At 51.6% G+C, this 23324-nt stretch overlaps 2 protein-coding genes across 10 annotated transcripts; both read right to left on the bottom strand.

Moving 5' to 3' along the window:
- Positions 1-651: 651 nt before the first annotated feature.
- Positions 652-5763, bottom strand: NHERF4 (NHERF family PDZ scaffold protein 4). 7 transcript variants are annotated; one of them, XM_033119366.1, is made up of 11 exons: positions 5422-5763; positions 5011-5041; positions 4828-4901; positions 4298-4509; positions 3839-4028; positions 3605-3741; positions 3135-3339; positions 2712-2908; positions 2387-2614; positions 2038-2238; positions 652-1782 (listed from the first exon to the last, which is right to left on the bottom strand). In XM_033119366.1, the coding sequence occupies exons 1-11, from the start codon at positions 5435-5437 to the stop codon at positions 1753-1755; spliced, it is 1521 nt and encodes a 506-aa protein (XP_032975257.1). In that variant the 5' UTR covers positions 5438-5763; the 3' UTR covers positions 652-1752. The 7 variants fall into 7 exon arrangements, with proteins under 7 accessions (XP_032975257.1, XP_032975258.1, XP_032975254.1 ...); XM_033119367.1 differs by having other exon boundaries at positions 5011-5038; XM_033119363.1 differs by having other exon boundaries at positions 652-2238.
- Positions 5764-5982: 219 nt separating this feature from the next.
- On the bottom strand, positions 5983-22076 carry NLRX1 (NLR family member X1). Of its 3 annotated transcripts, none has more exons than XM_033119360.1 (10): positions 21613-22073; positions 19670-19712; positions 19138-19207; positions 18586-18674; positions 17415-18034; positions 16192-17013; positions 8830-9425; positions 8459-8545; positions 7241-7492; positions 5983-6775 (listed from the first exon to the last, which is right to left on the bottom strand). In XM_033119360.1, the coding sequence occupies exons 1-10, from the start codon at positions 21931-21933 to the stop codon at positions 6454-6456; spliced, it is 3222 nt and encodes a 1073-aa protein (XP_032975251.1). In that variant the 5' UTR covers positions 21934-22073; the 3' UTR covers positions 5983-6453. The 3 variants fall into 3 exon arrangements, with proteins under 3 accessions (XP_032975251.1, XP_032975252.1, XP_032975253.1); XM_033119362.1 differs by having other exon boundaries at positions 6638-6775; positions 7225-7492; positions 21613-22076; XM_033119361.1 differs by lacking the exons at positions 19670-19712; positions 21613-22073 and adding an exon at positions 19762-19886 and having other exon boundaries at positions 5987-6775.
- Positions 22077-23324: the final 1248 nt, after the last annotated feature.

Genomic DNA, 23324 nt, shown 5'->3' with positions numbered 1-23324 from the left:
GGAGCCCACCATCCCTTGCGGGACTGGAGGAGTTGAACCAGCCTTCTGTGGTTGAGAGCCCGCTGGCCCATGGAACCGGCAGCCTTTGGAGTTAGGAGCATGGAGCTCCAAATGCCTGAGCCACCGGGCCGGCCATGACAGACACATTCTTGACATTGAAGCCCACATTGTCCCGAGGAAGAGCTTCACTCAAAGCTTCATGGTGCATTTCAACAGACTTTACTTCAGTTGTAACATTGACTGGAGCAAAGGCAACCACCATGTCAGGTCTGACAACACCAGTCTCCACTCGGCCCACAGGGACAGTACCAATACCACTAACTGTGTAGACATCCCAGAGGGGCAGATGTCAAGGCTTGTCAGTTGCACGAGTTGGTGGCAGGATGCAATCCGGAGGTTCAAGCAGCGTGGTTCCACTGGCACTGCCATCTTTAGGGGTGACTTTCCATCCCTTGAACCAAGACACGTTAGCACGTGGCTCCAGCATGTTGTCACCATTCCAACCAGAAATTGGCACAAATGCAATTGTGTCAGGGTTGTAGCCAATATTCTTAATGTAGGTGCTGACTTCCTTAATGATTTCCTCGTATCTCTTCTGGCTGTAAGGCGGCTCAGTGGAATCCATTTTGTTAACACCCACAATTAGTTGTTTCACACCCAGTGTGTAAGCCGGAAGGGCATGCTCACGGGTCTGCCCATTCTTGGAGAGACCTGCTTCAACTTCACCAACGCCAGCAGCAACAATCAGGACAGCACAGTCATGTTTTTGATAAAGTCCCTGTGTCCTGGGGCGTCAGTGATGGTCACATACTACTTGCTGGTCTCGGATTCCCACAGGGAGGTATCAGTGGTGAACCCACGCTCGCGTCCAGCTCTCAGTTTACCCCAGACCCAGGCGGCTCCTTCTCGAATGTTTCGATGGTTCTTTAGTCGATCCCACCATGTCTGTAGATCCGACGACCAGTAGTGGTTGACTCGCCGGAATCTCTGTGTCCAACGACAACGCCATTGATGTGTGTCTTTTCCTTTCCCATTTTGGGTTAGATTCAGCGGTGGTTTTCACTACACCTGTATTCTGGTGGCAAACCCATTGCAAAAAAGTCTTTGGGGTTTTTATGGAGGCTTCATTACATAAGCACAATTGGTTGGTGATTAATTCAACCTCCAGCTCCTCTCGCCACCCAGGAGGACAGGGGTGGGGTAGGGGTGGGGTAGGGTTGTAAGTTCCAACTCTCTAATCACATGGTTGGAGCCCCTGGCAATCAGCCCAGAATCCTTAGGTGTTTCCAAAAGTCACTCTGAAAGTCATTAACAAAATTAGGTATGGTTGAAAGGAGCTTTTTACGAATAACAAAAGACCCCTTTATTGCTCTTATTACTTAGGAAATTCCAAGGGTTTCAGGAGCTCTGTGCCAGAAGGCCAAATATATATTTCTTATTATAAATCACAAAATCACACCACTCATCTCAGACAGAACTTCATCGTTGGGGCACAACTCCAAAAGCTCCCAGGAGGCATCTTCTGGAGTCAGAGGATAGGCTTCCTAGTAGGCCCACATGAGGCCTCTGACCACACCCTCTTCTAGGAGGAGGGTCCATGGGAAAGAAGGAAGACCTGGGCAATCTTGTGATTGTCCAGAGTCCTAGAGGACCAATTTCTGGCTTACAGAGAGCAGCTCAGTTCCTACCACCACAGGCTGGAGAGTGAAGACAGGAAAGCCAATGGGTAGGTCGGTGCAAAGGAGGGGCGTGCTACAGCAGATCTGAGGCTAGAGCCCAGTCCTAAGCAGAGAGAGAGGGAGAAGGTCATTCAAGAACCAGAAGAGTTCCTTTTCCCTGCCTCCACCTAAACTGGAATGCCCAGGAGTGGGACTTGTTCCATGGGTCCTTCTGTCCTCACCTACCATGACCTAAAGTCCCAATCTGAGTGAGTGCCCCACCCTGCTCCACCTTGCAGCCCTCCTGCTTTGTCCAGCTCTCTGGTTCCCCTCTGTACTCCTCTGGCTGCTCATAGTCCTTCTGTCTCTTCTTCCTCACCTTTCCAGATCCTGAAGGAATCCAGGCTTCCAAGCCCTGCGGAGACCTAGTTGCCAGCTTCAGGCAAAGGGGTGGCTCAGCCTCAGCCAGCTGCTTAAGCCTTTCCAGGTCAATCTCTCCACCCACAGGATACCCATTCACCTCCAGAATCACGTCTCCCCTTTGCAGCCCTGCCTGGGCAGCCGAGCCTCCTAGGGTCACCTGGTGTTGTGGGGGACAGGGGGTAGACACAGAACACAGAACACCATGGGAAAGTTTGCTGGCGCTCCAAGGCTCTGGGAGGTAAGCACAGGAAGGCTCATCAGGAAGCAAATGTTGATAGGCTCCTCGGCCTATCGGCATCAGTCACCTGGGAGATGAAGAGACGAGGCCCACTGGCCGCACAGCTGAGTCGGAAACCATAGCCACCGCCAGGCCCAGGGTACAGGAAGCACTGGCGGGAGCCAACTGGGACAGGAGGCATGGCTGGATCTTCAACTGGTGGGTGCTTGATCTCAACCAGAGAGGCTGAGCAGGTGTCCTGAGGAGAGCCACAAACCTCTGTGCTCTCCAGGAAGAGGAGCGGGGACAAGCGGACCTGGAAGGAGGCAGAGAGAACAAACCTGTTGCTTCTCCCTCTACCTGAGCCGTGCTCCATTCCTGCCCCACCCTAGCCCCTGCCCCTTAGTTCGCACCATGCTGAAGAAGCGGTCAGCCTCAGGGTCGACGACAGTGAGGGAGACACAGGAGCCCTGTGCCCGGATCCTGGAAACTGTCTCCTCATGGCTCAGCCCCTCCACACTGTCCCCAGCCACAGCCACCAGCCGGTCCCCGGCCTGCATCCCAGCCCTTTCAGCTGGCAGTCCTGGGTCCACTTCCCACAGGAACTGCCCTGGGACACAGATATCCTCAATGTACCTCTCCTGCTTACCCCCAGTGCCAGCCCAGGCCATCACATGCTCACTGGGGGACTGACCAGGGGCTACACCGGAGGAGGAGGCCCAGGGCTGGGGCTCAGACAGGGACACTGTTTATGTGCACTGAGCAGTGTATATATAATACTTGTGTGCCCACCCCGAGGTCCACCTTCCCTACCCACCCCCAGGGCTCCCACTCACCGAGGCGACCATCAAGGCCCTTCTCCTCCCGGAGCACGAACCCGAAGCCCTGGGGCCCTTTCTCTAGGTGCAGACAGCGGGGCTTGGTGGGCAGTGCCCAGCCCTCTGCCAGGGGTGCAGCCAGAGGCATTCCAAGCTGGCGACACTTTTCCTCCACCTCTGGGCCTGCCACCAGCAGGGTCACCTGCTCTCCACTCTGCCAAAGCTGTGGGGACCCAGCAGGGCCTCAGCATCAGCTACCTGAGTAGGGAGGGTAGAGGCAGGCATCTCCTCACAGCCCCTCTTCCCAGGCCCAGGAATGAGGCACTAAAGGTAGGAGAGAGAAGGACCTAGCACAAACTGTAACGGGAAGGATGGTGAGGGAGGTACAAGATCAGGGGATTGAGTGCCTGGCAGAGGAGTCTACTTCCTGAGGCAGGGGCCCCAGGCCCAGAAGCTTTGAGGATGGATGGGGAATCAGGCAGCCATACCTTCTTGCTGAGTTGGTTATGAGTGAACTTCTCCACACTGACACCATTCACTTCTAACAGTCGGGCCCCAGGGGGCACCCCTGCCCGCTCAGCCGCTCCTCCAGTACTCAGCACCAACCAGAAAGAACCCCGATGTTCTGAAAGCCAAAACAAAAAGCAAGCAGTAGTCTGCTGGCTCCCTGGTGTGGGGCTGAGATCCCTCTCCTGACCTCCCTCCTGAGCCTCTAGGCTTACCATGGGTGACAGTAAAGCCAAAGCCACCCTCATCTTTCACTATGTGGCACAGCCGGGGCCGGACCTCTGGGCCCAGAATAGGACAGAGGAGGGCATCATTCCCCTGCAGAGCTCGGGCCACATCAAGCACATGCTGTGCCCAAACTGTCAGCAACACCCGAGGACCACTGGCTTGGATGCGGCGTATCACCTAAATCAAGGGCACGTCTGGTAAGGTTGGAGCGGGCTCCTCTTGCCAACTCCCTGTCCCTGGAACCGATATTTTTCACCATGGGAACCAGCTGTCTGGATGCCTCCAGCCAATTATTTCGACCTGGGCACCTCTAAATCCTGGGAGGTGAGGCAGGTTGAGACTTGGGTCCTGCCCCCATATACCCGGGGAAGTCACCCTGTCTTCTCTCTCCCTGCAATGGTATGGAACATTTTTCTATACCATGGGGAGTCCCAGCCCAACCTCACCACCTCAGAGTCTTCATGTTCCACGACATGGTTGTTCACACCCAGGATCCGATCTCCTTCCCGAAGACCCTGGCGCTGGGCAGAGGTGCCTGGCTCCACCCTGCACACCACATGCCTTGCGCGACCCAGCTCCTGCTGCAGGTGGAAGCCAAAACTCCTGCCCTCCTCTTTGCTCAGCAGACAGAAGCGAGGCCGCTCCAGGCTCCTGATATCTGGAGGGAGAGGTGGGCAGCAGAAAAGGGGAAGGAGAAGGGATGTGGCCCAAGTACAAGTCACCTTGTGCCTGGCAGAACCTGCCCCCTTAGAAGGGCACTTCTACCCAGGTAGAGTGTGGGCAGTAGGACCAAACACTGTGGGCAGAGTGGCTGGGACAGAAGGTAAAACCCATCCCCCTCCTTGTCCCTGTAGTTACTCCCAACTAATGCTGTTATCAGAGGGAGATAGAGTGGTTACCAAGGAGATGGGAGGTTGTGTGGAGCCCTGGTGTCTCTGGGGAAGGGGAATGGTTACCCAGGGGGTAGGAGGGTTACCGGAGGGGTCATGGTCTTCGGCCAGGGACAGGACAGGATTATCAATTCCCAGCTTCGGGTTAAACTCAAACTTCCTGCAAGGAGGTCCCAGACTCTACTTGAGGTGCTAATGGCAGCTGAAGAGCTTCCCCACCTTAGATTCCCTCCTCCCCTTGCTCCAACCTTTCACAGCATACCACTTACAGAGTTAATGAGGCTGTGTCCTGGAGATCTGCTGGGCAAAGAAGGGTGAGGGGAAGAGAGGGGCATTCTCACACACACACACCCCCCAACCCCTTTCATGGTCATTAATTGAAAGGACTTAGGGGAACCTCTAAATGCAGGACTTGCCCCCTCCATTCTGCTCCAAAAGGGTCTTGCCTTCCCCTTTCTTCCCCTCCCCCAAGGCCATGCATGGCACAGACACCTGAGCATATCAATATAAGGTGTGGTCCAGGAAGACTGACATATCCACTCACCTCTCCTCTCCTAACTTCTAGTCTATTTGCCTCAGGGCTCCAAGCCCTGTTAAGTGTGCAGTCCTAAAGCCTCAGACTCCCAATCTGCCCTGACTGCCCTAAAGTCCCCTCCAGGGGATTTCTCCCAGCCTCCTACCTGCAGCAGACTCCATAGTTGGATCAACGACTCAGTGCTCAGGGAAGGGACAAGGTCCATCGAAAGCAGCTGACCCTCCCACTTATCCCTCCATGTCCCGCCTCCTTGAAGACACTGCCTTGGAACCAGTGGGGTAATGGTTAACGGAGAAGAGTCTTATCCCTGGGGCAGTTGCATGTTGCTTTCCCCATTCGTGGGCCCCAACTTCTCCAGAGACTGCAGTTGTCCCAGCTCCCCCTAAGCGCAGAGAAAGGAAGTGCTGGTCACTAATTACAAGTCTGGGGTAAGCATTATGAAAGGGGTGACAGGAGTCCTATGGCCCAGCATGGCCTACCCGTAGTCCAGTATCTTCTTCATGGGTCCCCCCAGCCCTAACTGTCTCAGAACCTAGTACCCAAGAACCACTTGTAACAAAAAGTGGTCAGTAGTTTAATCAGAATAACCAAGAACAGTGCCCTTTCTTGAAAGAACCAGGCAAGGAAAAGGCTACACACTAGGTAGAAGACATGGTTTTTTAATAGCACCACGTCAGCACACATGTCCCTAGGGGCTACTGAGCACACGTACCACTATGGTAAGGGAGCATGAGGCTGAGGAGAAAGCACCAATTAGAGAGGAAAGTGGCGGTGGGCATTCTCAGTGTCCACAGAAAGCAAAAAGGCAGGAGGTGGAAGCCCTCCAGTAACACCCCTGGCAAGGCGACTAAGAAGTGCACCCTCTGGTGGCACCAAGGCTCCGTAAGAAGAGAGGCAAGGTTGGTGGTGGTGCTACAGGGAAAGTTGGCCACCAAAATGCCACATTCTCCAGTCCTTCTAGACCAAGGGAGAGGAGGCATGTTCTATGACCTGGAAAATTCCAGACTTGAAAGTATTGATTGAATATGTTCCAGGAGAGCCACTGGCACTGCTGTGCCCATTCCTTTGCCTCCAGCTCTGAAGGGATTTTTCTAGATGTAGTAGTGCAAGCCAGGAGGACACAGAGGGAAGGGGTTTGGGGCCAGGGGTCACACAGCTAGGTGCCTGCTCCACTGTCTCAGCTTCCAGGGCCTCCCAGCTGTTGCAGGAGGGCCCTGACCTCGCCCTCCACACGAAGCAGCTGGGCCTTGCGCCAGGGATTAAGGGTGGCTCCTCGGTTATCTTCCAGATCCTGCAGCAATAGCTCAAGGTGGCGCTGCACCCGGCCCCGATCCCAGCTGTTGAGGTTCCGCTGGACTTCACTGAGGATCACCGACCAGTACTCGGACACTGCTGTCCCTTCTGTCAGTGACACCACAACCCGAGCACCGCCTTCAGCAGTGCCCCCCAAGTCCCGCAGGATCTGGCGGCCCTCTGAGCTCAGCTCATTGAAGTAGAGGCTAGCAGAAGAGAGAAGAGTAGATGTCATTCAGCAAGACTCTGATAAGGACGGTCAGAGGGTGGTGGGGGGACAGAGACTGAGGGGGGTGTCTCACAACTCAGCTCCTGGCTACAGAATGTGATGTGGTGTGTCTGCAACATGCCAGAAATGGAGGGTGGTGGCCAAGGGGAGGCAGAGATGACATTAGAATATAGTGGGACCAAAGACAGCAGGAATGGGGCCACCAAGACCATTGTTGAAATGGTGGTAGGGAACAGGGCAGGGTAAAGCCCAATCACAGAGGGGTGGGCTGGCTCAGGAGCAGGTTGACAAGCATCAGTCAGAAGCCAGGAAGAGGGGACAGGTCCAGGCCCACTCCCTAGGGTAGGAAAAGCACAGTGGAAAGAGGAGAGGAAAGGAAGACTGAGGCTGGGGAGCAAGAATGTCAGGCTGGGGTGGGACAATTACCAGGGACAAAACTCACTGCAACAGCTCCAGGGAAGGGTGCTCCCAGGCAGCTTTGGCCAGGGCCAGGGCCGCTGTGTCACCAGCGCCATTGTAGGCTACGTTCAGCTCCTGTAGCTGTTGGTTACGGTCCAGCTGGGCAGCCAGCAGCTCCAGGCCCTCGTCTCCAAGGCCCGTGTGTAGCAGGGACAGGTGTGTCAGTGAGGTGTTTCCTGCTAGCCCCTCCACCAGCAGGGCCACACCTGTCGCTGTCAGTGGGTTGTTGGATAGCCTATGGCCACAAGCACCCCAAGGTTATAAGGGCCCATGGCAGACACCCTGTGTTTGGACCTAAAGGGTGCAGACCCTGGGGCAGAGACCAGCCTGGACACAGAGAAATGAAGGCCCAGGAGAAGAGGATGGAGAAACAGCAGGTGTAGTAGGTACACTGCAGGGGAGCCAGAGGGGGTGAAAACTGGCTTCTCCTCTCTTCTTCTCCCTCCTTCTATTCTCCTTTGCTGACTCCCTTCTCTCTTTCCTCTTCATTGTTACCATTTCCCTTCTTCCTCCTTGTCTCACCTCCTCCCTAGATCCCCACAGCCCCATCCTTTTTTTTTTTTTAAACTTTTATTTATTTAAGTGTGTTTTTCCAGGACCCATCAGCTCCAAGTCAAGTAGTTGTTTCAATCTAGTTGTGGAGGGTGCAGCTCACAGTGGCCCATGCAGGGGATCGAACCGGCAACCTTGTTAAGAGCACTGTGCTCTAACCAACTGAGCTATCCGGCTGCCCCTGCCCCATCCTTCTTGACCTCCCTTTCTATCTCCTCATTCACATCCTTATTCCTACCAGAAATTGGGAACCCAGGAGTCTGGGTTCCTAGTAAATCAGTCAACACTTTGGTAGCATCTGTTGAGTGGCCAGAATTATGGTCATCCTTATGAGGCACAGGGAAAATCTTGGGAGCAGATCCATGGCACTGTTTCCAGGCAATTGGCCTAGGTTATTATTCCACTCTCTCTCCTCTCCCCCAGGCTGATTTTGGCCACACAAGAGGCTTTCTTAGCACCTACTGCTGGTGGCATCTCTACCCCATGGCCTGCTGCTTGTATTGGACCTGGGGGGCAGGATGAGACCAGACTCCCACCCTCTTTACTACACCATAGGTGGGCCTGTGCCAGGCATGTTGAGTCAAGGAGCACACCCTTGAGCTTAGGCAGGCTCCCCACCCCACCCCCAGCCGCCTCCCAGGACACTCACCGCAGGGTAGTAATTTGGCACTGGTCATGCAGCAGCAGGTCTCGGAGGTCCCTGCAGGCCTCAGGGCCCAGACTGTTGAGTTGCAAGCTGGAGCAGAAAGTGACCAGAGAGGAGGTAAGAAACCAAGAAACGAATTTAGCATAGAGCCTGCCCACCCACTGGGCCCCTTTCTCACCATCCTGCCTCTTGTAGTTCACACCTACCCTCCCTTTTGTTGCTCTTGTTACCTCTACCCACATCAGACTTCTTCATCCCACCCCTGGGTCCTTCCTCAGTACCTCTGGTTTCCCTAGCACTTTCTTCTCCCACCTCTTTACCTCCAACCCTCTCCTTTCTTCATGCCTGTGCGAAGAAAGGCATGAGGTCCTCACCCCAGTTTCCGGGCACGCAGGAAGACAGGCATGAGTGTGCGCATCCCAGCAGGGTCCAACTGGCAGGAGGCCAAGTTCACCTCTTCCAAGGCATGCTTTCCAGTGCCCAGTACAGCTGCCACCACTGTGCACTTGAGGGGTGTCATGCGCACGCCTGCCAGATTGAGCTGACGCAGGGAGCTGAGCACCTCAGCGGAGAAGCGCTGATTCTGGAACTCGTAGTGGAAGAAGAGGTGGTCAAGGAGCTCCGAGGGGGGTAGCACCCGCCGGCCCAGCTTGCCCAGCTTCTTCTTAATGGCCTGGGCATTCTCCAGGGCATCCAGGTTCTTGATGGGGCAGCCGAGCTGAGCCAGCATGGCCCGGTTGTGAGCAGAGAGAAGCCCTCCCATGAACATGGGGAAGAGCTCAAAGACCTCGTCCTCAGGGGGCTCCTCTGGGTGGCAGCGGGGCCCCTCCCTGCCCAGGATACTGGCGCCCATCTGGTCCAGGACGTCGTCATTGTAGTAGTCCTCCTCGCGAAACATCTCCAGCACCATGGCCTGGGCCACTGCCTCGCGGCTCTTACCTACCACGCGCCCAAACACGCGTGGAACCACCTAGGAAAGGAAGCAGGGGCGGGGCGCTGCAGCCTCCTGCACGCCTGCTCCAGCCTCCCGTCGCCTCTTGAACTCACAACATGATTTGTCTGATCACACTAATTCCCGGCTGCAACACCTTCCATGGCACCCCACTGCTCATGCAGAATACAAAACTTTTCATAATTTGGCCCCAATTTGATTTTTCCAGTCATCTCTTACCACTTGTCTCTTGCACTCCACGCATAAATTATTTGTTTTTCCCAAATACCCCATACATTTTCAAGCCCAGGGAGTGGTGGGAAGAAATTAGCATATATGATACAGTTAGTTTGGAACTAGGTTGGGTGTTATAAATACATCACCATCTTCAAAAATCATCACCAGAACAATGATGACTTAAGTTGTTCCTACTACTACAACGCTCTGCATCATTTGGTCCCTACAAACCATAGGGAGGCCTTCATCACAGGCCTCTCACCCTCACTCTGCTTCCGTCCTTTCCGTTCTTCTTCCTTTTTTTTGACAGTGCCAAGGTTTCTCCTCCTTCAAAGCTGTACGGGGCAGGACAATTAAGTTTGCGAACTCATCCTAGAAAAAGTGCTACGTACCTCATTGCTGAATATCACTATGGTCACCTTCGAAGTACTCCCCTTGGGAAGCTATGCACTGATGCCAGTGCATAGCCCACCCTTCAAAGCAATTTTGGAACTCTTTTTCTGGAATGGCCATCAGAGCTGTTGTCATATTACCCTTGATGTCCTGAATGGCATCAAAATGTCTTCCTTTCAATATTTCCTTTATCTTCAAGTAAAGAAAGTGATTGAGGGGAATATAACGAACAATGTTGTAAACATCATGTAAGGTGCTGGACTTATCAGGGGGATCACTTCTTAGACTGTGTCCAATGTGCTATACACCTGAAATTGAAGTACAATAATACTGAATGTCAACTACAACTAAATATATATGTATGTGTAGTCACAGGATGTGGAGTACAACATAGGAAATAGTCAATGGTATTGTAACTGCTATATAAGATGTCAGAAGGCTAGTAGCTTGGGGCAATGGGTTATCACTTTATGAGGGGTTTAAATGTCTATTACATTGCTTTGTACACCTGAAACTAATAAAAAAAAAATGTTAAGGTTTAGATGTAACTTAACTCTGAAGAGCAAAGGCCTTAAAATATTCTGACTTGAAATTCAAAGTTCAGTTATTCAATTAACAATAGGGAGTTGCCAAATGTACCAAATACATAAATATTATTGGTATATTTTTTGTGTTAATTTCCAAAAAGCAGTGATATATAGAAAAAAAAAGGGTTAGACTATCTATCATAAGTATAGAATTTTCACATTTACTTCACCATTCAGTGAGCAAAAACTTATCACCTACCATTTCCTAACACTTGACTAAGTGCTTGCTGGGCTTATAATGATTTAAAGAAAACAGACTTTGTCCCTCGCTTCATGGAGCTTACAGTCTAGTGCCTACTATGTGCCAGGCTTGATACTTCACACCAATCATTTTCTAAAACTATCTGACCTATATTATCATTTGATGATGTATTCAATGAATAAATGAGTGACTGCTTTTATTCTCTTGGTAAGCAAATAAATGATCATATGCTAGGAAAAATAAAAAGAAGTCATTGGAGGCCAGATCAGGTGAATAGAGAGGGTGTTACAATACAGTTATTTGTTTACTGGCTAAAAACTCGTTCACAGACAGTGCCCTGTGAGCTGGTGCATTGTCGTGATGCAAGAGCCATGAATTGGCGAAAAGTTCAGGTCGTTTTCATCTAACTTTTTCACGCAGCCTTTTCAGCACTTCCAAATAATAAACTTGGTTAACTGTTTGTCCAGCTGGTGCAAATTCGTAATGAAATAGTCCCTCTGATATCAAAAAAGGTTAGCAACATCATTGCAACAAGTTCACGAACTTAATTGTCAGACTTCATATACTCTTCCTGGGGTGTTTGCACCCCACAATTCTCCTGCTGGATAATTCTCCAGGGATCAGACTAATTGCCTTTCATGCAGAGAGGCTTTCTTTATTGTTCTAAACCAGGTCCCCCACTGCACACTGTTAACATCTGGAACTTTGCTTTTCAGGAACTTACCATACTTTTTAATTACATGGTTATCCTGATATGTTAGTGTTCAGACTGTATGATCAGAAAAGGCAGAAACCTGGGGTTTTGTTACTTGGTTTTCCTCAGAATCTAACACATTGCCTGGCACACAGCAGGCACTCAAGTATTTGTTGAACAAATGAATGTTTGGGGGGTTTGCATCTTCCATCCTCGGAATGCTTCTGAAAGGAAAGGAGGGATGACTTCCTCTGGCAGTGAGCCATAAGGTTGTTCTGTGGCACCTCCTCTAATGTCCGGTTTCGTTTTTTTCACTTTTTACAGATGAGGTTCCTGCCATGGGAGTTACAATGCCCATCCCTCAACACTAATCTGGTGATGGGATGAGAAAATGTCACCCCAGGAAGCTGCATCAATAGGATCATGAAGAAGCAGAAGGAACCAGTCCTCTGCTAGGCAACCCTCCCTTCCCGAGGGGCTGCGGTACTAACAATTCTGGTGCACTCTCAATGAGCAGAGGGGCTTTCTGAATCCCATAGGAGACCACAGCCTTTCCCTGCAATCCGGATAAGGCAAACACATCCTCAAAGAGGTGAGGCAGCCTCAGCAATGGCCATTACCTCCGTCGGAGGCGATGGTGTGAGATGCCCTAAGCCTGTTTTTATGTTTAACAGTTAAATAGCACTTGTTATGTGCCAGGATTACATTTAATCCCTCTATTAGACCAATGATATAGATTTTATTATTATCCCCATTTATGAGATAAGGACTCTGAGGCACAGAGAGGTTACGCAACTTGTCCAAGGTCACACAGCTAGTAAGTAGCAGAGCCTGGATTTGAACCCTGGAAGCTACATCACTGAATCCCTGTTTTTTTGGTTTGTTTGTTTGATTAGTTTCAGGTGTACAAAGCAATTTAACAGTTAGACATTTAAACCCCTCATAAAGTGATAACCCACCCCCAACCTACTACCTCTCTGACATCTTATGTAGCTGTTAAAATACCACTATCTTCCCTATGTTGTACTCCACATCCCGTGACTATATATACCTATATATTTAGTTATAGTTGACATTCAATATTATTCTACTTCAGCTTCAGGTGTATAGCACATTGGTCAGGCATCTACACAGTCTATGACGTGATTTCCCGATAAGTCCAGTGCCCGTCTGGCACCTTACATGATCTTTACAACATTGTTGATTATATTCCCCATACTGTATTAACTACCAATTTGTATTTCTTAATGCCTTCACCTTTTTCCCCGTCCCCAACCCCATTCCCATCTATCACCCTGATCGATCTAGTACCTATCTGGCACCATAACTAGTTATTACAATATTATTGACTATATTCCTCATGCTGTAACCCACATCCCTATGATTACTGTGTAACAACCAGTTTGTCTTCTTAATCCCTTCCCCTTTCACCCCTCCTTTACCCCCTCCCATCTTAAAGAAGTCCCTCTAAGAGTCCTTGTAATACTGGTTTGGTGGTGATGAACTCCTTCAGCTTTTTTTTCTTGTCTGGGAAGCTCTCCATCTGTCCTTCAATTCTAAATGACGGCCTTGCTGGATAGAGCAATCTTGGTTGTATGTCGTTGCTTTGCTTTTCATCACTTGGAATATTTCCTGCCACGCCCTTCTTGCCTGCAAAGTTTCTGTTGAGAAATCAGCTGACAGTTTTGTGGGTGCTTCCTTGTAGGCAACTAACTGCTTTGCTCTTGCTGCTTTTAAGATTCTCTCTTTGTATCTAACCTTTGGCATTTTAATTATGTGTCTTGGTGTTGGCCTCCTTGGGTTTATCTTGTTTGGGACTCTCTATGCTGTCTGGGCTTGTATGTCTATTTCCTTCACCAGGTTAGGGAAGTTTTCTGTCATTATTTCTTCAATCAGGTTTTCAATTCCTTGCTCTCTCTCCTCTCCTTCTGGTACCCCTATAATGTGAACATTGGTACGCTTGATATTGTCTCAGAGGCCCCTTAAACTCACCTCAATTTTTTGGATTCTTTTTTTCTTTTTGCTGTTCTGGTTGGGTGTCTTCTGCTACCTTATCTTCAACATCGATGGCTGGATCCTTTGCTTCATCTAATCTACTGTTGATTTCCTATATTCTTTGTTTCTTTTTATTGTATCCATTATTTCTGACTGGTCCTTTTTTATGGTTTTCATCTCTCTGTTGAAGTTCTCCCTGAGATCACTGAGCACTGTTATAATCAGTGTTTGGAACTCTGCGTCTGATAGATTGTTTATCTCCATTTCACTTAGTTCTTTTTCTGGAGCTTTGTTCTGTTCTTTTACTTGGGACATGTTTCTTTGTCTCCCCATTTTGGCTGCCTCCCTGTGTTTGTTTCTATGTAGTAGGTAGAGCTGCTATGTCTTCTGATATTAGTAGAGTGGCCTTATGTGGTAGGTGTGCTGTGGGGTTCAGTGGCACAGTCTTTCTGGTCACCTGAGCCACACGCTCCAGGTGTGTCCCTTGTGTGGGATGTGTGTGCCCTCCTCTTGTAGTTGAGCCTTGGTTGATAATTGCACATCAATGTGAGGGACAGACCTTTGGGCTCACTGGTTGTGAGGACTGTCCTTTGTTACAGTGAAGGGTTGTTGTGCAGGGGCTGATCCTACAGAGCAGGATCTGCCTCAGCTGGACCCTGGTGCCTGCCCAATCTGCCCGTTGTGTGTATTGTACTTGGAGGCGGCTGGGTGATGCTCCAGCTCGTTTTGAAGCTGGGCACTGGGGGTGCCAGCCCCAGGACCACCTTGGAGGGGATCCACTGTAGGTCTACTTCAGACACAGCCTGTGCCCCACCCAGGGCCACCTAGCAGGAGCCAGAAAGAAATTCTGCAGATGTCTGCAACCATGCTGTGCTTGGAAGCGTTTTGCGAGGCCAAGCCACGAACCAAGGCCAGCTACCGCTAGTGCTAGCTTAGGGCTGCTCAGCCAAAGGTACAGGACACACTCAAGCCAGATGCTGCTTGTCTGGGCTCCGTGAAACTTTGAGAAACCCTAGGAAAGTCTGCAGCTTGAGCCAAAGCAGACAGTCTGCACGAGAAAGCCACTGAAAGCAGCCTGGGTGTGCCCGAAAGTTGGGCGGGGCCAGGTTTCAAATCCCCTTGGCAGGGCATGAATGGTGGAGACTCAAAAATGGCGGCCGCCCGTGTTGGCATGCTGGGAAGAGGGAGGGCTCAACAATGAAACAATGGCTTCCACCAGTTCCTCCGTCCAGGAGAAAGCCACCTCTCCAGCCCCTATGCCAAGCCAGACAATTCAATTCCCCACCATCTGTCCCTGCCACCTTTCCAGCTGTTGCCCCAGCGCTGGAGCTCAGAGCACATGATTCCATTGGTGGGTAAGTCCGTGCGCAGTCCCTTAAGAGGAGCACCTGAGAGTGCAGCGCACTCAAGTCACAATGTCCACTGGTTTTCACAACCAAAATTTATGGGGACTTCTCTCCCCAGCACTGGAACCCTGGGCTGGGATCTCTCGCTCCTCTAGGGGGTGAGGGTGGGACCCCTATAGCTGAAATAGCCCTCCCGATCTTTAAAGGTCCCACGTGAGTGTGGGGCCAGTCCATTCTGCGTCTCTGACCTTCCTACCAGTCTGGAGGTGGCTTCTTCTGCATGTCCTTAGTTGAAAGGCTTCAGTTCAACTTGATTTTAGGCGATTCTCAATAATGGTTGTTATGTACATTAGCTGTAATTTTGGTGTGGTTGTGAGAGAAGGTAAACACAACGCTTACCTACTGCGCCATCTGGGTTGTCTCCCCTGAATCCCTGTTCTTAACCCTTATGCTTTGCTGCCTATAAAAAGGAAAACTTGTTGAAATTTTGTCAGCACTGACCAGGGCTCTGCCTTCTCGAGACCAGTTACTAAAATATTCCTACAGAGGACAAGGATTACCTAGCAAGTCACCACAGCTTAACAGAAAATCCACAAAGTAGCAGTAAACCAGGATTCAGCATCATGAAACCTGGACTCAGATCCCAGCTATTCTATGAACTATCTAAGTGACCTTAGAAAAGTTCCTTAGCCTCTGTGCGCCTCAGCTCCCTCATCTATAAAAGGGATCGTTACGGTATTTCATTTACGAGGCCCCAAGCAGACATCAGCAGAGAGTGGATCCTTCTTCCCCAAAAAAACAGCACATCCGGCCTGCTCACAGCACAGTTCTCAAGTCTGTAATTTGGTTTCTGGAGTGGACCTGCACCCTGGACAGACTGTCCTAAGCCAATTACCAATGCATTTATCGTCTTGGTATAAATCAATAAAATGGCATCTGCTTTATAAACCTGTCTCTCGTGATTTAGTTAAGATGAGTCATCACTCCTGGAGTCTAATCACTTCTGGGGGAACAGATACAATTGAGAGTCAGGACCTGCAAAGCAGAAGACAGACCCTGCACTATAGTGACTCCTGCCTCTTAGCAACAAACTAGGAGGAGAGATGCAAAAGGAAATCATCTCAGGGTTGTAGGATTATTATTAAAGTCCCTGCACCCTCAAATTCCCTTCCCAAGCCTCCAAGCCTTCCCTAGCCTTGTGGCTTCTCTCTCCCCCTTCCTTATGCCCCAATCCTATTAAAAGCCAAATTGTCCAAATCTGAAACCAGAGCCAAGAAGAAGTAGCAGTTTCCTACTGGGAGAGGAGCAAGGGGATTAGGGAGCTGACAGCCTAGGGTCCTGGGGATGTTACCTTAAGCAAGTTGAAGAGCAGAGGCAGAGCCCGCAGGGGCAGCAGCTTGGCTACGATGCCCAAGACCAGGCTGACGTCCTCCCCAACACGGCCCACGAGCTCAGCCACTTCCTTGCCCACCCGCTGCAGAGTTGTCTTACGCAAACCTAGAACAATGTAGAGGGCAGCAAGGTATTCCTGCATGGCAGGCACAGTAAACACGAAGGTGCCCAGGTGCCCTGGCTCCACACATGGGGCCAGAAAAAATCTCAGGGCATCCCGGCGGAAGACATGCAGCAGCTGAAACTCCTCTTCTGTCCTGATGCCAGCTTCCAGGCAGCCATGGACATCCTCTTCAGAGAAGTAGGTCTTGCGTGAAGACACCCCCTCATAGGCCAACTTGCCCATGGTTCGGGCTGCATAGGCCATCAGGGACAACTTAGAGGGGTCAGTGCTGTCCAGCATCTCCCCATTGAAGTTTAGACGCAGGAAGCTGGTATAGATGCTTGTGAGGGTCTGTCCGACTGGCGTGGGGGCATGCAGGAAGTGCAAGGTGGCACAGACAAGCCAGCAATAGGAGGGCAGGAAGCAGGCAGCAGCGATCTGGTGGTGCCCTTCCAGGTTCCTAGAGAGCATCTCTACCAGGTTGTCACGCTGAGCTGGTGTGGCGGAGACACCCACACCCCCAGCACTGTGCCCACAGTCTGGCTGGTTGAGGCGTAGCTGGAAATAGAGCTTCTGCAGGTTGGTATCAGAGAAGCCACAGATCTCGCCATAGCGGCCCACATATTTGCTGGGGATGCGGCCAATGGCAGAGGGACGGGTGGTCACCAGAATGCTGGCCTGGGAAGAGCATGGTTGAGGGTTAAGAAAGACCATGATATCCTGATTGCCTTACTCCCCACGGAACACCTGAAGATTGAGTGTCCAAGGAGGAAGGTGATGATAAACCATAATAATTACAATTAACAACTACTGAGCGCCTACTATGAGCCAAGGCAATGTGCCAAGCATTTTATAGGCAGTTATCTCACTTCATCAGCACAATTCAAGGATAGAAGGAAACAGAAGTTTGGGGAAGTTAGTGACTTGCTCAAAGACACACATCTAGAAGCGGAGGGGCCAGAGTTTGAACTAGCCCAGGGCCTATATTCCTACCCAATAAACATGCACGCTCAGGACACAAAAATCCGTAGATGGCAAATCAGGGCAGAGGTGGCACAGTGGGGCAGGGGGCTACCTACCTCAGGCAGCATGTATTTGCGCAGCAGATTGACTATGATGGCAGCTGGTGCCTCTGGCTTCTCAGGATCACTGCAAAGCCCTGTGCCTGCCAGCCGGAAGTCAAGGTTGAGATGCTCTAAGCCATGGAGCACAAAGAGTAGGCGAGACCCAGTGGTGGCCATCAAGGGCAGAATCTCCTTCAGGGGTGTGTAGCGCTGGGCCACAAGTTGGCACAAGCTGGCTGGGGTAGGACCCAGGGATGACAGGTCCTCACAGGAGAAGGGGATGAGCAGCTCAAAGGCTGGCAGCCGCCCATAACACCAGTCCAAGACCATCTTGCGCACCAATGTGCTCTTGCCTGTGCCCACTGTCCCATACAGAACCACTGTCTGCACCCGGTGCCCACAGGCATCTGGGTCAAAGAGTTGAGACAGGGCGAGTGTGGGGAGCCTGGCCGGGGGCAGCTGATGCTCCAGAGCCAGCTCTGAAGGTGGGCGAAGCAGCTCATCGGGGGTGCTCTCGCGAATCACAGGATCCACATGGATGGTGTCTAGTGCAAAGGTCGGGCCAAATTGGCGCTCTTCCCTGGGTAGCCGGCTGAACCACTCGGCCAGGTTCCGGCGGTGCCGCTGGATGGCTTCTGGATGGGAAGGCAAAGGGAATGGGCCAGAGAAAGGGGCCAGGAGATATAGGAGCTTAGAGCCAGTCAGGGTGGTAGGAGGGTCAGGCTGCAGAGTTAAGACAGCACCAGAAGATGCTGGGGCCCAGAATGGAGCTGGGCACACCAGTCTCCCTCAGAAAATACAATGTCCAGAAAGTCTGGAACACCTGAGGCAGAAAGTGGGGAGCCACAGGATGAGTGATGCTGAACCTGGGCTGACTGGTTTCACAGATGTATCTGTGTGCAATCTTCACCTGACTTCTAGACCCAGTTTGTTGAAGGTAGGGATGGCACATTCCTCGCAGGGCTTTGGACATAGCGTGCACTGCATGAGTGGTGCAGGAAGGGATACATGGACAGATGGATGATAGGGAAAGGGAAGGTGGGCCCATTAATAGATGATGACAGTGGGTCCTCTGTGCCTCCTCCTTCCTGCCCGCTTCTCCCTCCAGGCCCCTCTCCCCACCACACCCCTCACTGGATCCCAGCCAGCCCCTCTTCTCAGACAACTGAGGAACCAATCTCTTTACCAGCTGCAGAGGTGCTCCGGAATAACTGCTCATGCCTCCCTGATGGGGGACCACTGCCCACTGAGCTTCCACGGTGGCGTATAAGGACCCTGGGAGCAAGGAGAAGACATGAGCTGGGGCTTGGCTCCTGGGCTCAGCCTCTGCACAGGCTCAGAGTCCAGGCCTGTCTGGATTGATGGACTTCTGGCTTCCTGAGATCCAGACCCAACCCTGGACACCCAAGTCAAGACTGTCTGTCTCTCACACTCCTCCCAGGGACCGAGGTCTCCCCTCTAGCCCGCCAGTCCCCCACCATTGCCTGTCTGGAACTCAGGCTGGTCACTGCCAGACTCCACCCACTTTCCACAGACCCTCCCACTGGCTAACCACTGTGACGTGTACTGTAGATGATGTAAGCCAACTTCCTCTTAAGCCTGGTAGCTGACTCTATACCCTCCCCACCTCTAGAAGACCAACCTCTCCCCAGGAGATCAAGCTCTCTCTAAGTCCTGACTCTTCCCAGGCTATTCTGCTATGCCCAGATGGGTCTAAGGTATGACACCAAAGCCTCACCTATGGGGACCAAAGGTACAATCCCCTTTAAGGGCCCAAGTCCAGTGGATCAGGAAGGGGATATGTTCATCTACAGAGAAAGGAGAGGAAGAAATAGCATCGCGATCCCAACCAGATTTCCCCACCAATACCTAGACCCCATGTCTACATCGAATTCCCCATTATTTGCTCTCATGGCATCATGTATCACCCCTTTGTAGCAGTTATTATGCAATTTTATATCTTATTGTGTGATTATCTGATTAACATTCATTTCCTGCCCATCATGCGAGCAGGATCACATCTGTTTTTGTTCACCGTGCTATACTTACAACTTAGCACGGGTCTAGCACATAGCAGGCACTCAAAAAATATTTGTTGAGTGCAAGATGAAATCAGACAAATATTCCTGGACTTACATAGCTACAGGGACTCTCAAGAGATCATCTAGCCTGACTCCCTTATTTTGAGATGGGAAAAAGGAAGCTCAGGGAGCTGAGGTAACCTGCCCAAGGCCAACAACTCGTGAATCACAGAGTTGAGACTAGCACACCTGGTGGCTGGATCCCTGCCCTGTTGGAGGCACCATCTGGGCTCTAAAGAGGAAGGGAGAGGGAGAAACAGAAACCCCTGCTTCCTGCTTACCTGCTGGCTGGAGTGCTCTTCCCAGACCAGGGCCCCATAAGGTCCTGGGCAAAGGGCGGCTCCACCTCATTGTAGGGAGGAGGTCAGACCCCAGGGGACCTGGCACACTACCACGTGTCCTATTCCCCTGCAAGAAAATTGGTGTGAATGGACCACACCCTCCCAGCGTCCCACCCTCACCTCCCGGGGCAGGCCAAGGAAGGGTCTTTCTCCTCAGGAGAGCATCAGACTTTCCTTAAATGTCAACAGTGCCAACGCCCCGGCCTGGCCTTCAGATGTCCTCCTTCTCCCATATCCCCCACCTGAGGGATCCCATTTTACCTCCTACCACCTATTGCCTTTCCCTTGAGGCTTTAAGAAGGCCTTTCTCCTGAGTTCCAGCCTAGTGAACTGCTTTATTTTAGTGTCCTCTTTTTTTTTTTTGCTTGGCTGCCAGCAAGCTCAGATGAGTCCTATGTTCATTTTCAGTGGCTTTTCTGAGCCAACATTTTCCAGTAACAATTATCCACTCCCTTCTGCATATTTTCCCCTAGCTATCAGTTCCTTTTAGCTGAGTTTTAACAGTTTTTATAATTTTATCTTCTATGTAAAAGCTGCCTCTGAGGCTGGCATAAATAATAAATGAATGAACTTCCTACTTGATATCTCCATATGAATATCCTGCCCATGCTTCAAGCTTCACACATACAAAACTGAACTCATCATTCCTTTCCCCTTTTAGGTACTTCCCTGCAAATCTTCCAAATCACATGTTTAGAAATCTGACCTCTGTCTTCAATTCTTCCTCCCTCCTTCACAGTTGAAACAGGCTGATTCCTCCTCCCAGGGCGTTGCCTGCCTGTTCCTACTGCAGCGTCCCGTCTGTCCCTGTGCTAACTCAGATCCTCTGCAGACTTCCAGAGACCCCCTTCTCCTTATTGGCCTCTGTCTTTGGTCTCATCCCATTCCAAGCCTTCATCCCAGCCACCAATCACCCCCCTAAAATCCTAGGTTACATGTAGTAGAGTCCAAACAGCTGGCTCACACAAACTATTATTTCTGAGTTTGTCCTGACCCACATCTCATTCGCCAGATTCACTGAATTCTTGCTTGTGCTTTCCTAACTTTGTTCATATGCTTTCTTCAGATTGGAATGACCATTCTCCCGTCAGAATCCTACCCAATCCTTTAAGACATGCTCAAAGGCCCTCTCTCCTGGGAAGTCTTTCCTGATCCCTCTGAGCTCCCTTAAATGGAGGCTGCTGCTATTTGGCACATAGTCTCTAGAAATTTGGGTGCTTAGGGGCCGGGCACACTTAGGGAGAACTGGCTGCGCTGGGCCCATCTGCCACCAGGGCTAACCAGTGGATGGGGCCATCTGGGACTCAGAGCAGGAGTCCTAGGGACTGGAGAAGGATTAAAGAGAGGGCCATGGAAAGCTGAGAAAGGTTGGGGAAATTCGCTCGGTGTGATGAAATCAGATCCAGAGCCACTGGCTCAAGATGGGACTCTCGGAGGGGTGGAGTGGTGGTGAAGACAAATTCTCACCCCAGGTCTCCAGGGCAGTGAGAAAAGGAGACACAGCAGGAAACGTACAGGGGCTGTGCTCCCACTTGTCCAGCGCTCCTCCCCCCAAACTGCGTCCCAAACTGCTCTCCTAGCTCCACTGTGCTTCAGACCCTGAGGGGAGAGCCTGCCAGAAAGACCACCACTCAGCGGACCAGCTGCGTCCTACTCGTCCCAGGCCGCGAACTCCCAGCAGCACTTGCGCAGCACCCCGCACCCCCCACCCCCCACCATCCGCCCTGCCCCGTCCCCACTCTGCCAGGCCCGGCGGGGGACAAGGGGAGACCCAGCTGGCTAGGCCTTTACCCGCGGCTGCCCAAGCCCTGGAGTCCCTCGCCCGCCGGCGTCTCCCGCTTGTTCCCAGAGGCTCCGGCGCGGCGCTTCTTGCCTGGCCGCCCTCGCATCCGACCCCGGCAGCAGGCACCGGAAAGGACGAGCCCAGGCGCTCGGGGTCCTAGGAGAAAGGGAAGAGCAACAGGGCCCGGGGGCCGGGTAGAGCAGGCTTGGGGTGGGGACTTCTTCCCCATCCGCTCCTGCATTGCTCCCGCCCCCCGCGCGTACAGCCTCCAGTCGGCCGGGCCCCGCCTCTAAGACTGCCCTCTGCAGGTTATCAAACGCCAGTCCCATCCAGTTACCTCGCTGACCACCTCCTGAACGGGGCTTGTCGTTATGCCCATTTTACAGATGGAGGAACTGCAGCTTGGAAAGGTGAAATGACCCTCGCAGGTTGATGCAGTGAGGAAGCGGAAGTACCAGAACAGGAATCCTGGGCCTGGGTCTTCCTACCTCACCCTGGGCCCCCTTGAGGCACCCACCGTCCCTCAGGTATTCATTCTTCTCTCTGCTTGCTTCTTCAACTCTGCAGCCTACCTCCTGACAGAGATCTGAGTCAAGGCCTTCTTGGGTCCTTCCTTCTGTACCTGGCTCTTTCCATACCCCAGACCTCTGTGTACTGCTTCTGGTCACTTTGGCCACGGAAAGAGGAAGGATGGGGGCTGAGAAACAGCTCCCACCCCAACCTGCTCTTCTTGTCTGACACCCAATTATGGCCTAGCCCTGGGGCTTCCTGGTCCTCAAAGCTCCCACTCACATCCCTCTGCTTCCATGCAGGGCACACCCACAGCCAATGTAGCCGCTGGAGAAGCCACCCACATCCACAGCCAGGGCATGCCCCTACATGCAAACATAGGTGTGCAATGTGCACTGACTGAGCAGAGGTGTGCAGTAGGGAATGCATAGAGTTCCTCGGGGCAGCGCTGGGAAGAGGGCTGTGTGATCTCTACCCTCCATTCAGACTGAAGACAGTATTGGTATTTCACTGATACATTTGTTCATTCACTGATCACGTGGTATTGGATAGTATCGAGCAAACAGAACAAGGCATTCAGGGACCTGGCTATATCAGCTCTCCTCCAGGGGTCCCAAATGATGGTACTTCAGAGGCAGACAGAAGGCTTAGGAAAGGCTGGGGGAGGAAGTTACTAACTGCCTCTGGCAGAGGAGGTGACATTTGAAATGGGTTTTAAGAAATAAGTCAGGGAAGAGAAAGGCATTCCAGGCAGCAGAGAAAATGGCAAATTTGCATTTTAAGAGACATTCTGAAAAGGGAGTACAAAGGGATGGTAGGAGAAAAATAGAGCAACCCTATGAATGTGGTCTCAGGGGTGACATTTTAGGCTTGGGGTGACTCCTATAGCTTCACCCCACTTACCTAGTCATGCAAGGCAGCTGCGGTTACCGGACACAGCTCAGAGCAAGGTTCCCCTCTCCCACCCACCCCCAACCCCAGCAGGTATGATAGTCATGTAAGCTTTATTAATAACATATAATTTGGCTAGCCTCTTGCAGACTGAAGTACTGTCAGTCATGCTGTGGGCATGTACTCTGTCGTTTGTCCTCAGGATCGGGTGCCAGGTGCTGTAGAGTCATCGCATGGAGAACAGTCTTGGTCACTCTGCCCTCCAACACCTTGCACAGGCCCTGATACAGAGATGGTTCTGTTGGAAAAGATGATCTGC

Source organism: Rhinolophus ferrumequinum, chromosome 11, assembly GCF_004115265.2.
Source record: "Rhinolophus ferrumequinum isolate MPI-CBG mRhiFer1 chromosome 11, mRhiFer1_v1.p, whole genome shotgun sequence".
In the NCBI taxonomy this organism is placed as follows: domain Eukaryota; kingdom Metazoa; phylum Chordata; class Mammalia; order Chiroptera; family Rhinolophidae; genus Rhinolophus; species Rhinolophus ferrumequinum.
Note: the sequence above shows the minus strand (reverse complement) of the source record. Positions and strands in the feature narration are given on the sequence as shown.

What these genes read in the sequence shown, in the direction of transcription:
- NHERF4 (XM_033119363.1), bottom strand. An exon ending in TGGCTTTACTGTCACCCATG is followed by an intron (nt 3,742 to 3,838) that starts GTAAGCCTAGAG and finishes TTTGGCTTTCAG; the next exon opens with AACATCGGGGTTCTTTCTGG. An exon ending in ATAACCAACTCAGCAAGAAG is followed by an intron (nt 3,340 to 3,604) that starts GTATGGCTGCCT and finishes GGGTCCCCACAG; the next exon opens with CTTTGGCAGAGTGGAGAGCA.
- NLRX1 (XM_033119360.1), bottom strand. Translation starts at nt 21,933, where the DNA reads ATGGGACTGGCGTTTGATAACCTGCAGAGGGCAGTCTTAGAGGCGGGG. An exon ending in CTGCGTGCCCGGAAACTGGG is followed by an intron (nt 8,546 to 8,829) that starts GTGAGGACCTCA and finishes TTTCTGCTCCAG; the next exon opens with CTTGCAACTCAACAGTCTGG. An exon ending in TGCCAAATTACTACCCTGCG is followed by an intron (nt 7,493 to 8,458) that starts GTGAGTGTCCTG and finishes TTGTGGCCATAG; the next exon opens with GCTATCCAACAACCCACTGA.